This window comes from Apiospora hydei (genome assembly GCF_038363865.1).
Source record: "Apiospora hydei strain CBS 114990 chromosome Unknown utg000005l_segment0_segment0, whole genome shotgun sequence".
Classification (NCBI taxonomy): Eukaryota; Fungi; Ascomycota; class Sordariomycetes; order Amphisphaeriales; family Apiosporaceae; genus Apiospora; species Apiospora hydei.
In genome coordinates this window covers 1,744,182-1,760,079 of record NW_027117364.1, presented here as the reverse complement: position 1 = coordinate 1,760,079, position 15,898 = coordinate 1,744,182, and the positions used below count along the sequence as shown (strand labels likewise).

At 53.6% G+C, this 15,898-nt stretch overlaps 5 protein-coding genes across 5 annotated transcripts; 3 read left to right on the top strand and 2 right to left on the bottom strand.

Moving 5' to 3' along the window:
• Nucleotides 1-250: 250 nt before the first annotated feature.
• On the top strand, nucleotides 251-3,044 carry PG997_006032 (uncharacterized protein; the record flags this gene model as incomplete). The annotated part of the gene is made up of 4 exons (XM_066810347.1): nucleotides 251-284; nucleotides 513-785; nucleotides 865-2,854; nucleotides 2,945-3,044. The coding sequence occupies 4 exons, from the start codon at nucleotides 251-253 to the stop codon at nucleotides 3,042-3,044; spliced, it is 2,397 nt and encodes a 798-aa protein (XP_066669270.1).
• A 1,106-nt stretch (nucleotides 3,045-4,150) lies between these two features.
• On the bottom strand, nucleotides 4,151-6,211 carry PG997_006031 (uncharacterized protein; the record flags this gene model as incomplete). The annotated part of the gene is made up of 1 exon (XM_066810346.1): nucleotides 4,151-6,211. One exon carries the CDS (start codon nucleotides 6,209-6,211, stop codon nucleotides 4,151-4,153), a length of 2,061 nt encoding a protein of 686 aa, XP_066669269.1.
• A 4,376-nt stretch (nucleotides 6,212-10,587) lies between these two features.
• On the top strand, nucleotides 10,588-11,391 carry PG997_006030 (uncharacterized protein; the record flags this gene model as incomplete). Its single annotated transcript, XM_066810345.1, has 1 exon — nucleotides 10,588-11,391. One exon carries the CDS (start codon nucleotides 10,588-10,590, stop codon nucleotides 11,389-11,391), a length of 804 nt encoding a protein of 267 aa, XP_066669268.1.
• Nucleotides 11,392-12,181: 790 nt separating this feature from the next.
• PG997_006029 (uncharacterized protein) lies at nucleotides 12,182-12,650 on the bottom strand (the record flags this gene model as incomplete). Its single annotated transcript, XM_066810344.1, has 2 exons — nucleotides 12,182-12,531; nucleotides 12,617-12,650. 2 exons carry the CDS (start codon nucleotides 12,648-12,650, stop codon nucleotides 12,182-12,184), a joined length of 384 nt encoding a protein of 127 aa, XP_066669267.1.
• Nucleotides 12,651-14,654: 2,004 nt separating this feature from the next.
• On the top strand, nucleotides 14,655-15,386 carry PG997_006028 (uncharacterized protein; the record flags this gene model as incomplete). The annotated part of the gene is made up of 4 exons (XM_066810343.1): nucleotides 14,655-14,675; nucleotides 14,739-14,777; nucleotides 14,854-14,928; nucleotides 15,036-15,386. 4 exons carry the CDS (start codon nucleotides 14,655-14,657, stop codon nucleotides 15,384-15,386), a joined length of 486 nt encoding a protein of 161 aa, XP_066669266.1.
• Nucleotides 15,387-15,898: the final 512 nt, after the last annotated feature.

The following is a 15,898-nucleotide window of genomic DNA, read 5'->3' as shown; positions in this document are numbered from 1 at the left end:
CACCACCGACACTTCAACACCGACACCACATCATCATAGAGGGGCCCGAATACCACAACGCAAGCGACCTGGACGCTCGTCCTCCATCGCCCGTTTTCTTTCCGCTTTCCCATCGTCTACTCGTCCCTGGCGGGTCCTGACCGACGGCCATCATGAGCTCTACTCGCTCCGAATCCGGACTGCCGTCGTGCGTATACCCGTCCTCTACCTCCTCCGTACATCGAATCTGCCTTCCTTGTTACTAACTGCAATGACGTATAGTCAGGCCAATCTACGAGTTACCAGTGCGTTGCTCCGTCACCCCCATCCGTCTCGCTCATCGTCGTGCCCACCAAGCCATCCATTCGATCGCTTGCTTGCCGCTCTTGCCATCGCGAGCATGAGGGGACACTAGGCTAACGTAGTACCATCGCAGTCATCGCCGCCGACGGGCTCTATAAACGAGATGTCTTTCGTATGTCGACATGCGCCCCCCTCCGCGGACATGCATTCCGCTGAAGAGGATAAATGAGCCCATACTGACGTTACCTCTTCCCCGCATCTAGGCTTCCCTGATCCGTTCGCCGTCGCTACCATCAATGGCGAGCAGACCAAGACGACGACCGTCTCCAAACGCACCTTAAACCCCTACTGGAACGAGAGCTTCGACTTCCGAGCAAACGAGGATGGCATACTAGCCGTGCAGGTCTTTGACCAGAAGAAGTTCAAGAAGAAGGACCAGGGCTTCCTGGGTGTCATCAACATCCGCATCGGCGATGTCATCGAACTCGCCAATGGCGCTGATGGTTCGTTTTCCTGCTCGGATTCTGCCGGTATTGATCCTGAGGCCGCCTTTGACTAACGCTGACAATTCGCCATGTTTAGACCAGATGCTTACACGAGACCTCAAAAAGTCTACTGATAATCTAGTGGTCCACGGTAAGCTCATCATCAACCTGTCGACCAACCTAACGGCCCCGGCCGCCGGACAACATACGCCATCAAACTCCAGTCGGCCATCTTTGCCGACTCCGCAAGCGTCGACTTTGACCGCGGACACGACGTCGAACCGACCGACCTCCTCGGCTTCTGGTGCGAATGGCTCGCAGGCATTAACAGTCCGCCCTAATCCTAGTAATCCTAATGGTCCAGCACCGCCAATCAATGGGGCCAGCGGTCATCAATCACGAGGGTCGACCCAGATGAGCCCCTTCGAGGATGCCCAGGGTCGCCTGCCTGCTGGATGGGAGAGACGCGAAGACAATCTCGGACGGACCTATTATGTCGACCACAATACCCGAACCACGAGCTGGAATCGTCCGACTGGGAGTGGTGGTGGTAACTCTTCAGCCGATCGCGAGGCTTCCACCCAGGTCGAGCGCCAACGTCATCAAAACCGAACCCTGCCTGAAGATCGCACTGGAGCCAACTCTCCGTCGCGAGACCAGCAGCAACAGCAAAATGCCGCGCAGAGCGCTAATGCTGCCACGATGATGCACACTGGAGCTACAAGCCCCGGCACAGGTGAACTGCCTCCTGGCTGGGAGCAGAGGTGGACTCCAGAAGGTCGCCCGTACTTCGTTGACCACAATACGCGGACCACTACCTGGGTTGATCCTCGCCGGCAACAGTACATTAGAATGTACGGCGGGCAGAACAACGCCAATGGTACCATTCAGCAGCAGCCCGTCTCTCAACTTGGGCCTCTGCCCAGTGGGTGGGAGATGCGACTTACGAACACGGCCCGCGTCTACTTCGTCGACCATAACACCAAAACAACTACCTGGGATGACCCGCGCCTGCCTTCATCCTTGGATCAAAATGTACCACAGTACAAGCGTGACTTCAGGAGGAAGCTGATCTACTTCCGATCCCAGCCGGCCATGCGCATCCTTTCGGGGCAATGCCACATCAAGGTGCGGCGATCGCATATCTTCGAAGACTCTTTTGCCGAGATTTCGCGGCAGTCTGCCACCGATCTCAAGAAGCGTCTAATGATCAAATTCGATGGCGAGGACGGTCTGGACTACGGTGGTTTGTCCCGAGAGTTCTTCTTCCTTTTATCTCACGAGATGTTCAATCCGTTTTACTGTTTGTTCGAATACTCGGCCCATGACAACTACACACTTCAGATTAACCCCCATTCGGGGATTAACCCGGAGCATCTGAACTACTTCAAGTTCATTGGCCGTGTGGTCGGTTTGGCCATTTTCCACCGTCGCTTCCTGGATGCTTTCTTCATTGGCGCCTTATACAAGATGATGCTGGGCAAGGCGGTGCAGCTGGCTGATATGGAGGGTGTCGACGCGGACTTCCATCGCAGTCTGCAGTGGATGTTGGACAACGACATTTCGGGCGGTATCCTGGAGCAGACCTTCTCTACCGAAGATGAGCGTTTCGGCGTCATACATGTCGAGGACCTGATCCCCGGTGGTCGCGACATTGACGTCACCAACGATAACAAGAAGGAGTATGTTGACTTGATGGTCAAGTGGAGAATCGAGAAGCGTATCGAGGAGCAGTTCCAGGCCTTCAAGGAAGGATTCCACGAGCTGATCCCGCAAGACCTGATCAACGTCTTTGACGAGCGTGAACTAGAGTTGCTGATAGGAGGTATCGCGGAGATTGACGTCGATGACTGGAAGAAGCATACCGACTACCGTGGATACACGGAAAGCGATGAGGTGATCCAGTTCTTCTGGCAGACGGTGCGCAGCTGGGATGGAGAGCAGAAGAGCAGACTGTTGCAGTTCACGACGGGCACATCCCGTATTCCGGTCAATGGCTTTAAAGATTTGCAAGGCAGCGATGGTCCTAGGCGATTCACGATTGAGAAGGCGGGAGAGCTGGGTAATTTGCCAAAGGCACACACTTGGTAAGTTTTGCTCCTTTTCGAACCCAACATCAAAAGCCCCCTTGTATCATGATCCGAATCGTATGCTAACCATTTTCTTCTCTTCTACAGTTTCAACCGTTTAGATTTGCCACCATACAAGTCGCTCGAGGCACTGCAGCAGAAGCTGACCATTGCCGTGGAGGAGACTATGGGTTTCGGCCAGGAGTAAAGGGAAGGAGGGGCAACAGCAGCCATGATTTTATTCCGGTAGAATAAGTTGGTGATTAAGAGAAAGGTGGTACTTATAGTAGCAGTGGAACGGTTCGGGCGGTCTATTATTAGCTCGTGTAGTAACAGCAAGTACTGATTTCTGTCTATGTTATTGCCTACGAGACCGACGACCACCAGTCCGAGTAGACGAAGCATGCTGAGGGTTTAAACTACAATAGTAATTGAGGATGGAAAAAGATAACAGGCATCCTGGACGACAACTTTGGTCTCGTGGATATCGCGGTTTACTTTGTACCTCATGTGGAAGAATGTAAGCAGAAGATCTCCAACTGCGGCATGGATAATGAAAACTCATGATTGTTCACTGCATAGAAGAGTACATATTGGTAAGGCGGGCTCGACATTGTGTTTCCACCTTATCTTTGACTATTGGCTTTTTCTTTATACAGGGAAGTCTTGGTAGTTTGTGTACATATATACAGAAAAGGGGGGACTTTGATGAGTACAGATGCTCCGTGAGAAAGCAGCCGGGAAAACAAAGACACGCCTCGCATTCCTAATCATCTCATCATGCATGCCCAGTTTGCTTTCTGGGTTATGAACAGGTTCCCCCTTTCTTCTCCCTTTGGTGAAGAAAAAAGCCTTGGAATAAAAGTTCCTCATCCATCCATCCATCCATCCGTACATCCGTACATTCCATTCCCTTCCCAATTCCCCTTCAAAATTCTACCACAGAGAAAAGAGGGGGGCGTAAATTTGAAAAAGTAAATAAATAAAATGCATTCGCTAATCCCCTTTCTGCCTTCCAACGCCGCTGTGTGCTTGTTTCTCATCGTTCCGTTGGCAGACATCAGCCAGCGACAGCGTATCTGTCGATCCGTGTCGACCAGCGCTGCTCAGCCGCGCGGCATGTATATAGATAGTCGTGTCTCAAAAAAATTAATCGCTACTAAAAGTGTGTATTTGCAAAAAGGTCTCTTCCAAGAATCCGGTATAATCCAACAAGAGGGGCGAGAAATGTCATGAGGTCTTGCCCATGACTGTTTTGGTTTGGTTGGCGCCAGACAGTGTCGCCAACACTGAGCAGGCAGCATATTTGCGCAGTTATGTTCCCTTGACTGGCCGACCGCGTTTCTTGGGACCGCCGTCATTCTTGACAGGGCTCACAATGGTCACGTGCTTGTTGTCCTCCTTGCGAAGTCGCACCGCCGTGTGTCCGGCTGTCGACCCGCGATGGTGACGAATGCCGCGGGGCCCGACGTGATCATCATCAAACCCAATCTCCGCGACGTCCGACATGGACTCGGCATCGAGACTATCGTTGGCCACTGACTCATCCGAGGAGCCGTCAACAGAGTCGTCATATTCACCATCGTCGCTAACGAGGGATGGCGCGTTGTTGCTGATGGCTGTGTTGGGGCTGAGTTCCAGTTCCATCTCATCATCAATGCGCGGCAAATCTGGTTCTTGCTCGGGAGCCGCCCGTGCAGCCGGTGTGGGCACAGGCGTAGCATATGCTCCGACGGGGACTCCGACAGGAGGCCGGCCTTTGCTGCTAACAGGGCGAGTTGTCGAAGGCATAGGGATAGGTGATTTGGTTGTCCGCGCAGGTATACGGGGCATTCGCATTACCGCACCCTGGTCGCCGTCGTTGGGCAGCAAGGACGGTGGCTCAACTTCCTCGGAATCTTCATCCTCGGGCGACATGACTTCGTCAAGGTTGATTTTGGTCTTCGCGTCACGGACCAGCTCGCTCAGATCCATGGACTTACCACGGCTCTGAAGGAGGCGAGACAGATGAGGCGAGTCAGCAGACGCCGCGAACTTGGCTGGCGCATGATTAGATGGCTTCGCCGAGACAGGCGTACTGGGTACGCCAGGTATGGACTTGACGTTCGGAAGCTGACCCTTCTTGAACATGTCCATAGATTCCTTGATCCGAGCAAGAACCGAGAAATAAGGCTCAGATTCAGCGAGCCCGTTCTGGCGGGCGAAAGGATGCACGAGTCCAGTGGCCACCGCCGGGGTGGCAGAGACAGCAGCAGCAGAGTTGGTGTTGCTGACGCTGACAGCCGCCGGCTTCTCCTCCTGGGCGTCGCCACGGGCCTCTTCCACTTCAATGGGATGACCGCAGGCAACGGCCGCCTCTTCGTGGCTCTTAAAATCGCGCTTGTGAGCAATGCGACAGTGGTTAATGAAGCCTTGCGTGCTGGAGAAGTTTTCCCTATTACAGTCGAGGCAGACCAGCTTCACAGTCTTGCCGTCGGAGCGCTTTAGCACACATGGACCGGCCTTATCCTTGGGCTGAGGATAACCGTTTGACAGGGCATGCAGCTTCTGGCCAGCTGAACCACGGGGAGGTCGCCCTTTGGTCGGCATAACTCCTACCTCGCCAAAGCTGTTCCTCATCGACCTGCTCTCGACGCCATTCCTGAACCTAGTGGACTCAGCATGCACCGACGACTCCGGCACGATACCATCAAATTTGGGGTCTGGAATGAGCCACTTGGCGTAGTGACGCGCATATGGCCCATCAGTGACACCAAACGGAGGCGCCCACTGAGGCACCTTGTCACCGGCTTTCGCCTTCAGCGCAGGTCCCATTCCACTGCTAATCTGCAGCATCTGATCGGGCGTCGGGGTGTTGACGGGGTACGGGATCAAGTGACACCGGCGCAACTGTTCCAAAGCGACCTGGCATTTGGCCAGTTCTTGCTGTATCAAACGAAGCTCGTTGTGCTTGAGTAAAATATCGTGACTAAACTGGTGTTGGATGATTTCCTTTGCGTGTTCCAACTCGGCTGACCCGCGGCGCGACTGTGACAGCGTTTGCGACTGCGGCGTCGGCGGCGCTTGAGATCGCACAGCTTCATCCTCCGCCCCCTGGGCCGCCAGCGCTACCTTCTTCTTCGGTCTACTCTCATCTTGGTCATCCTCATCTACCCTTAACCGCTTCACTGCGAGAGCAGCGGCAGCGGGGTGCGACGCTATCGCGGCGTTGCTCTGCCTCCGGCGCTTCGGAGGACGTGACGGCGACGTCACTTTGCACGGCTCTGACACTAACGACTGCACGGGTTTCGCAAAATCAAGCATAGGTTGATGGAGTACCTGCTCAGGCTTGTCGCTACCCCTTGAATCTGAGCCCCAGAATCGGAACATGAGCATACCCTACTCACAAATAAAAAGATGAGAAGTTGGGGTGATTCGCTTTGGGGCGTTGAAAGACCTTATTTCTCAGAATGGGGCTTTTTGTTTTGCAGCGTTGAAAGTGGTTTGCGACGCGCAAGGTTGGCAGTAAGCAAGGTTGCCAAAGGTTGAGGGAGCCCTGGCCGATGCAAAGGGGGAAAGCGAAATCGAGGCGAGGTGCGGACGATTTGGGGGAAGGCAAGGCTGACGTAACACTGGCCTGCACCTTCTGGGGGGGTTCTTGCAGGGAAGAAAAGGGGAGCGAAGGCAGCGATCGGAGGATCGGGGCCAAAAAGGACAGAGAGACGAGACAGGCCCCGTCAGCTCGAATGGAGCCGGAGAGGGAGAAAAGGGAGGGAGGGAGGAGGGGGGAAATTGATTGGCACCAGCTTGGCGCTATTAGCCCAGCACCCCCGAAAAAGTAATTGCGCGGATTACTTGGGGGCCTCCCGCTTTAATTCGCTGCTGGTTACTGCACCCCAAGAAGGCCCGACAGGCAGGCAAACAGCAGAGAAACAGCCAAGGTTTAGCGAGGCAGAACTGGACAGCGCAGGCAGTGACAGTGAATGAAGCCTTTTCGGAGAGAGAAAAGGGTTGCTTGCCGACTGTCGCGCGAGAGAGTTCGGTGGTGAAGATTAAGCACCGCCAGGTTGGTTTGCGGCCGCTTAATGAGGTAAAAAGGGCTCCGCTAGGCGTGCTCTCCTCTTTTTTTTTTAGACGGGACGATGATGTGGCCACCGTCAAACCCAACGAAACTCAGTCTGAGTCAGTCAGGGAATGAGGGAGGAGCGACGGGCAACAACAGCAGAAAAGAGTGGCGCCTTTGGAATTCGAAGGAATGCGAGAGGGACACCCTTTTTCGCTAAAATATATATGTACAAGGGGAGGGCGAAAGGGGGCTGCGCAATGCGAAAACGATGCAACCCGACTTCTGTTGGAGGCAGCAGTAGCACAGGGCCACTCAGAGGCGTCCGAGGCGATTGCGCAAAACAAGTCGTGGAAGGGAGGGCGGCAGCAGCAGCAGAAGGGCGCAGGCAGCTTCCGTTCACCGAAACCGACGAAAATGGGCCCAAGATGCGATCGCGCAATTAAAAGGTTCCTTCTCAAATAAATGAGAGGTGCGTATGAGTGTTTTGCTTCCGTGTCAAGTCAATGCGACCGGCGAGACTTTGGCTGGTTGCTGGTGGGCAAAGCGATTAAAAAAGGTTGGTTGTCAATTGACGGGTATTAGAAAGGTCGCTGTAATGATTGCGGGTGGGCGTGTTGACGGGCACGTCAGAAGTTATTTGATTGATGCGACACTTTGGGGGAAAATGAGGACACCAAAAAAGGAATGCGCGAAATGAACGAAGAACGGGGAACGGAAAAGGCGATATGCGCAACGTTGGTGGACTTGGAGGTCTGTTGCGAGGGCTGCTGGTTGTTGTTGTGTGTGTGTTTTTGGTCGCGCGCGTCTTGTTGCAGTTTTGGCGAGATGCAGAGGTGTTGCGGAAGGTAAAAACCGATGGGCGTGCAGCCGGTGATTGCTCGATTGTTTTGTCGTGTCGTAATCTGGAGAGAAGAGGCCGCGCGACTTTTTGGGTAGTATTGCTTCTGGATTTTGCGCTGCTTCGCTGCTGCTTCTTTCTGCGCCGCCAAGAGGAGGATATGGGGTGGGTGGATGGAGCAGCAATGGAGCTGTCGTTCCAGTTCCAGATCCAAATTCGTTCCAAGCAATGTGCAGCCCGCGTTCCAAGTCCGCTATCTCCTGGGGGTGGAAACCAACTTGTTTCTTGGGAGGACAGGCTCGCAGGCTAGCGACAGGCAACAGGGGGTCGGGGCAGAGAAGCAGAGAGGCCGGGCAGTAGGCGGGGGCCAGAAGGGGACCCTGTTTGCCTTGCTAGTGGCTGTCCACCTTCGTCCACCCTGTTCGATGGCGACGAATGGGGTTGGTCTATTGCAGACAACCCCCCATACGGGTGTGTGTGTTGGTGTGCGAGTTTAACAATCACTTGGTCCCCGGCATACCAGTCAGCAGCCCGTCCTATAAGAACGGCAACAGGGAGACCGGAACCCTCTCTGCACGATCTATCTTTGGGCAAGTAAGGGAGGCATGCAACGTACCTGGTTTTGCCGCAGTACAGTTGCTGGTTTGTTTGCCCGACCCCTTGTGCTCGTCCCTTTGTTTTTCTGGTCTCGTCGGTAGGACTCCGTACGTACATTTATGGACAACACAAATATATCCGGCGAGGGGTTGCAAGTCAGCGCCTAGATAAGCCCCAGGCAGCCGGAGGTGGGAGGGATTCCAAATCGTGCTGGGCTGCAGGGTTGCTACCTATCTTCCTCCCACCGACGAAAATAGTAAGCAATAGGCTAGGAACGTGTAAGTAGGTCGGTATGCACGAGGTTGGATCACAATGCCCAACAACTGCCTATCCTCCTGTATCTCGGACGGAGAAGATGCAACCAAGACCCAGCGATGGAGTCCATCCATCGGTGTTGTCATATGGAGTCACCAAGGTGGCGGTCAACATGCCTCGCTACAGAACTCGGTTCGACTGTAAAGTGACAAGTGACAACCCTCGAAAAGAGGCTACATGCCATCATCGTCATCATCACCATCATCATCATGAACCGAGGGTTCACAAGTCAAGCCAAGCAGTCATGGCATTCGGGCCCATATACTACCTGTATCTTGGCCATATAGCACGACTATTAGTACATACTGTAGGCGTGTAAGTCCTGGGGCTAGGATCAGTAGTGCCCACAAGCGGCGTTGGAGTCTATGCAAGGCAGTTAGTTGCCTGGCAAACAGTTCAATCGTACTGGGCCGTCGTTGCCTCTGCAACTTTGCATTCATTCTTTTGTGTTTATATTAATGCAGAGCCCCAAGCTGAAGCGGAGAACTCCAAGCATGACATGATAGGCTCCAAGGCTCGAGATAATGAATCTTGCAATAGTAGCTTGCATGAAGGGTCTGTGTAATACGACACGTCAACCGACTAAACAAGCAAAAGAGACAGTTTCAGACAACCTGCCCTGCTAGCGCCTCCAGCTATAAAACCGCGCAAAGCGATAGAATATAGCGCATTCGTCTAATCGAAGCTGTTCAGACATGCCTCTCGATCGAGTCTTAGCCTCGAGTTTCCCTGATTCCGTGGCGTTGCCTTGGGGAGGACACTAAAACAACATCCGGGGCATGGCGTCGAGTGCTGCATGTGTGGTGGTGCGCTCGCATTGTCAAGCTCGTTGATGCCATCCGGATACATGTTTCACAATTTGCCCCGTCCGCCAGCCAGGCCGAGCTATGGGATGGTGGAATGCATGCATGCATGATATCTAGTATCCGGTAGAGCGATGTGGACGGACGGTCCAGTCGTCACGCTCGCATGCATTCAAGCCGTTGGCCATCTTCCGGGGCGCTCAGAGAGCATGCGTGTCTTGGAAGTCGCACGAAGGGTCACGGGGAACGAACCGGAAGCTTGTGCCTGGCTAAGCTGAACCCTTGAACAAACAGTAGCTATCGCGAATATTGTATGGGCAGAGCGTTCTTGATGCACCTGAGTTAGGTGGGCTTGAGGGGGGCGGGCAGGGTTCATGGGTCTCGAGTAAAGCTTGGCGCGAGCCCGATCAATGATGGCTGCATGAGACTAGCATGGGGGTCGAGAATGGAGATCAACCAACCATGATCAGACCATCAGAGGAGCTGTTCTTGTTGTTCGCAAAAAGTGACTTGCCCTTTGCGTACAGGAACGATGAAGATGGTGGGCTTGAAATAGTATGACACCGGAACACTCTGTGACATAGGACAAAAGTCATTGGCGGGGAAAGGCCGATGTTGGACTCAATATCATCAGGAATGCCTTGCCGAAGAACATCACAACGCACCTGAAACCGTATGACGCATCCCGTAGTTGTGTAAAGTGCTATCGTCGCCTCTGTAGGCATTCAGGGCGGTTTCCTGGGCAGCGATTGTTACATAATGAGAGAAGACTTTACATATATTCGTAAGATTCTCATCTACGGGGAGGTGTAATAAAAGGTCTAATTTGCAGGAGGGAAAAGCCATGGATGGCGGATAGCTCCTCCAAAGCACACATGCGAATCGCAGATAGAATATGCATATGAAGTCGCGTGTAGGCAAGCTTCGAGCTCCGACGACTTATCGATAAGGTGCCGCACTGCTTAGTAACCTTGAATTTTTGAAGATGAATGATCCCGCTCCCCCTCACGAACGCAAACAACGGATTCCCAACCCAAATCAAGCTGTCCGGCAAAGCAATTGATACCTCCAAACAACGAAAGCCGGGGCGAAAAGACAAAATATTGGATGAGCAGCTGAGACGTTAGACCGGAGAAACAGAGAGACAGAGGGAATGGCGACGACACAGGGAGCCCTTGCGCAACAAGGCCGCCTCGGTGGCGGCGACATCACCACATCCACAAAGCGCAAGCGCAGCGAGCCGCCGACGCCAGCCGGCAACCCTGCAACAACCGATGCGACGGCGACGACGTCCAGCAAAAGACCGCGACTGGCCTCAACGCTGAACATCACCGCATCAAGCGATGCCAAGATCCTCGCCGCGGTCGAGTCCAAGTACGACGTCCAGACGCACTCAGTGATCTCCTCGTCCAAGATCCAGAAGAAGGTGACATCCGTCCTCCGCCATCTCCAGCCAGTCCCGAAAGAGAGGACACGGGTTTCGGTCTTGCGCGCCCGCGCTTCGGATGCCGGGAAGTTGATCAGCATCGCCGAGATTGCGAAGCGGGAGATGCTAAAGAGCGGCGGCCATCAGGACGAAACGAAGAGGTGGTACCAGTACATCGCGCTAGGCGCGGAGACCAAGGACGTGGAACGCGAGAAGGGAAGAAGCTCCAATGGCCGAGGGGAGGGAAAGACCGTGATCGACGAAACGATACTCGCCCAACGCCAAGCCCCGGGCGAGAAGGAGATGACCGATGATGAGCAACAGCAGGGGCGGGAGAAGGAGCGAGATGAGAACAAGGACGAAGATGATGACGACTTTGAGCAAATGAAGACTCCCTTCGAACGCGCCATTGAAGGCACGCCAAAGATTCGCGCGGTGCCAGTCATGAGCCTGTTCTTGTCACTCACACCCATCGATGAGCTGCGGAGGCGATACGGGGAGCAAACGAATGATGACCCGGCCGACAGTTGAATTTGGATCCCCTACGTGAACCGGCTCTATGCAGTACCAAACTACAGCATCAATGATTGCAACACATGGCATCATGAATAGGATGGGCCATGTAAACTATATGCATGAAGATCCTCGACAACCTATGGCGGTCATCTCTCTTGGGGGCGGGAATAAACAGGGCAAGGGAACGCCTAGCAGCCACCTTGAGATTGTTGTTCGGATCGTCTTCGTGCAAGAAAAGCGCTTTTGCGCATGACTCATGAGGTACGAGGACATCATGTCCCAGAGCATCACGGAAACGAGGAGGTACCGCTGTGAACATGTTTCCAAGGTCTGGGGCTTGGTCGGATGTTTACTTGGCTTCCTTTGGCATAATATACGAAACGGAACTCGGACTTCGAATGCTCACAGATTGGGCATCGCGGCCGTATCCTATATCGCTTTGGCCCGTATTTTAAGATACCCAGAACTTCTATACAATGCTTGATACCCACTGATAAATACTATACTATGTACAATGCATTGCTGCAATCCCTCAAGATACACCGAGTTCATTCCATTATGTACCAAACTTCAATCTTTTTCCCGTTGTGCGCCGGACAACACAACACAGCACTATATCAATCTTTCTTCTCTCACAAAGCTATTTGCACCAGCATGTAACAGGCTTCTCCATGGCTCGTCAAGTCGCCCGTTCATCATGCGCTCGTCGGTTTCTTCGTAGTCGGCGGCTGATACTGACATATCACTTCATACCGGGCCTGGTCCCGGTTTCGCAGGTTGTATATACAATGGACTCGACTTGCTCTTAGACGCGCTTCTCGCGGTAGGCGATGCGGAGAACGAAGTTGACAATGACGGCCAGCAGCAGAACGATGGCCAGGAGAGTCGGGCCGTAGCGATCGTCAAAGCCGGCCTGCCCCCTTCTTCGTATAGAGCTCGCTCGCCAGTGGTAGGTTACGAGGGCGTAGATCATGGTGAGCATGGCCACGCCGGTGAAGAGGAAGGCCGAGATGAAGGCGGGCCGGTCACCAAAGTTCAGCATGCCGATGGCCAGGGCGCCGAGGACCACGGTGAAGTTGAGCCATGACAGGAAGGTTCGCTCGTTGGCGAAGAAGACCTTAGGTTCGACACGGGTGGGCAGGGCTATGCGCTTGCCTGTTGGCAGAGGGAGAAACCATCGCGGTCAGTCGGACGTGGACGGGTTCGGACTAAGCATCATGGGATGGAATTCCTTATTTACCTGGGGCAGTCTGGAGCAGAGGCTGGCTCGACATGTTTATTTGGCGGGATACGAGACGGAGCGCGTCCCGTTTGGTCGGTGGTGATTGATGGTACAAAGAGTTTGTTGAAGGTTGTACGACAGCGAGACGGGACTGGGTAACGACTGGAAGACACGGAATCTCGTTAGTTCATCTGGAAGTTGGAGATACAGCGAGATGGAGAGGTGGACGCCGAGGTAGCAACGCAACGCAACACTGAAACAACAATTCTGCACCTACAGATTCGGGCAAATCAACGACACTTTTTCAGGATCTCCAAGCGGCACAACAAAAGACTTATGAAGAGTCCAAGTCTCCCGAGCGATTTGACTTGACCGGGCTGAAGTAGAAGAACAGTCGTAGAAAGGCAGTCGAGTATCAGTGTATGCAGGTGTAAGTAAAAGAAAATGACGAAGGGCGTGTCGAATCAGAAGCTTCAATTTGCTTTGATCGCAACAGCTACTGCTGACAGGCGACAGCAGCCACCGAGAGATGCCCGCTTTTGTGCATGATCGGGGCCCAGGCTGCTCTCTGACTGGCTGAGGAGAAGAACGGAGCGGGCTATTTACTTCATCTTTTCGGTTGTTTTGAGGGTACTTTGGTACTTTGGTACCGCAGCAAATCGAGAGCCCCCCACTCTGCCCGTTGGAGGGAGAGCCGGACAGGCACGTGGGCACATTCCTTTTCCTGACTGGCCGCCGTCTTGCAGGGGAGACGGTAGACCGTAGACGGGTTACACAAAGAAATCCCGCGGTCCTATTTGGTAGGTACCTAGGTATGGTATCCTATTCTTCAGTAACAAGTCTCACGATAGTACTGTACTGCAAAATCAGAGCCTGGGGAGTCGCAGGTGGCTCGCCTCGCTCGGCCATTGGGAGCGTATCGACGGGGCCCCATGGAGCCTTTTTTCTTGTTTGGCCCAATACCTAAACTAAAGCCTTGCATTATGTCATTATGGATATGTTGTCACGGGAATCGTTGCTACGGCAAGGCGCTTGGGGACGTCAGCAAAGAGGATTCAACCCGGTTGTTTATGATAGATATAGATGGATAATCTGTAAACACGGTGCCACTCCGTCATATATGCTCGAGATATAAATACCTGCACGTACATGCCGACTCAGACTCCTAAAGATGAAGGAACAAGAGCCGATAGTCTTATCAGATTACACCAAAGAAGTGTCGCACTGCATTCAACCATGTACAACCCAGATTTCGCGAGTCCTGCCTTTTCGAGTATGCTGAGGCTTACACAGTCGTCAACTGCCGGGCAGTAGAGTTGAAGTGATACATGCCTCGTGTAAGAGCGTACCACACCTAACATGACAAGCTTTCCACTCTCACGTGCCCTTGCTGCTTTGAGCCTCCAGTACTCTCTACCCCGCGATCCGGGGCAGAGACAGAGCCAGAGATAGATTGAGCTCAGCTGAAGAAGCTTTCCGTTCCGAGCTCCCTCCTTGGCCATCCCCCTCACGCTTCACTCCGTCTGAGTCTGTGAGTCTGTGAGTCTCTGAGTCTGTGACCCTTTGGCTTAGATGGTCCGAGCGTTCTGGAGGGAAAAGGGAAAATGGGCGGGCCACACTGCATATGCACATCTTTGCCAGTCCTGCCCTCCAAGCTCGCCCGAAAAAAAGAGCTGGGCAAATGAAAGAAAGAAAGGGAAAAAGCGGAGGCGGGCGCCGGCCGGAGCTGCTGCTAATCTAACCTACCCGAACGAACAGCCTGCTCTGCCTGCCCCCCTACATACAACCCAACAGACAGACCTCATTCAATTACTACCTAACTGCATTGCGCGCGTGCCGTAACCATTACAGAATCGACCATTACTTCATTGACACCGCAAGGCTGTTGCTCCTAGCCGGTTCCATCCGATCCAGTAGCGCTTGTAGCAGCATTTACCGCCATCCAAAAACCCCCGTCTTGCCCGAATAATTGTCGTCCCTCCATATCAACTCGCGCGCCAGCTCCGATACACGTAGATATTCTGCCTCGGCCGCAAATTCATCAAATACAACAACAATGGCTGCACCTACCAACATCGTATGCGAGCCCTGCCATCGACCTTCACGCGCGACTGTCCGCTAACTCCAATGTCTCCTGTAGCCCGTCGGCGCAACCCGTTTGCGGCAGATTGCCACCGATGTATGTTCGCCCACCGACCCAATCGCACCAACATTACAAAGACCATGATGACTGAACGGGTTCAACTATGAGTTAGGCTTGCCAGAGCGCCATCGGCGGTGCCGAATACTACGAACATGCCAAGGTTGAGCATTGGAACTCGTCCATTATCGTACGTGCTGTCCTCCCTCGTCCACCACCACGTTGTCGCAATTCCGATAACGGCGATTTTCTCGGACATCTCCTCGATACTGATACCTCGGCACACCCCATTTCTAGAACTCCATCCTAAAGGCTCTCATTTCCGAGGCCACCCCCTCAGGCTCTCAAGGGCCTGCGCATAAGTTCGTCGTCAACAGCACGATCGTTCAGCATCTCGTCCCTACCTCGTCTCTGAACAGGCCTAAGGGCGGCAGCGACAGCAAGGGGGAGGAGCCGCGCATCAGCACCAGCGATGGCGGTGGTGCTACCGCCACCGACGGCAAGCCGCACGTTGGACGCCGCGGCATGCACTCCGCTACCCAAGCCTTCTGGAACGAGAAGACCGACGGCATGTGGAGCTTCAAGTACGACGGCGGCGAGAGCAAGGGCATGGACGTTGTGATCAGCGTCATCTGGATCGCAGTGTAAGGATTTGCTCTTTTTGGGTTTGACACGGCCTGCGAAACGGAAAAAAAGGGGAGACAACACAAAGGCGTACCATCTCCTGAGACCAGCGACAAAAGTCGAGCAGCGAATGCCGCGAAGAGCGACCCAGGAGTCGGGGACATGGGAGCGTACTGTCTGAGTCGAGACAAAGAACGCAACACGTACTTCCGAGGGTGTATAGCACGCGAGTTAGCTAGGCGGGATCAGAACGACCTTTGTGAGTTATTGTACATATAGTCGTAAGGGATAGCAAACCCGCCATCCAACGTAATGACAATAATTTTAACAAACTCTGTCTGTACATGACCTCGCCGTCGCCGCCCACGATATAGATGCCGCACCTTGACGGCTTTTCATATAGTTGCAGCTCATGTATAATACTGCAGCGACTATCAAGAATGGCAACTAGCACTTGAACAAGTCATCGAAAGGCGCGGCTATTATACAACTGTCAACGGGCACTGCTTGGCCAGGACTAACAAATGGCACCATCG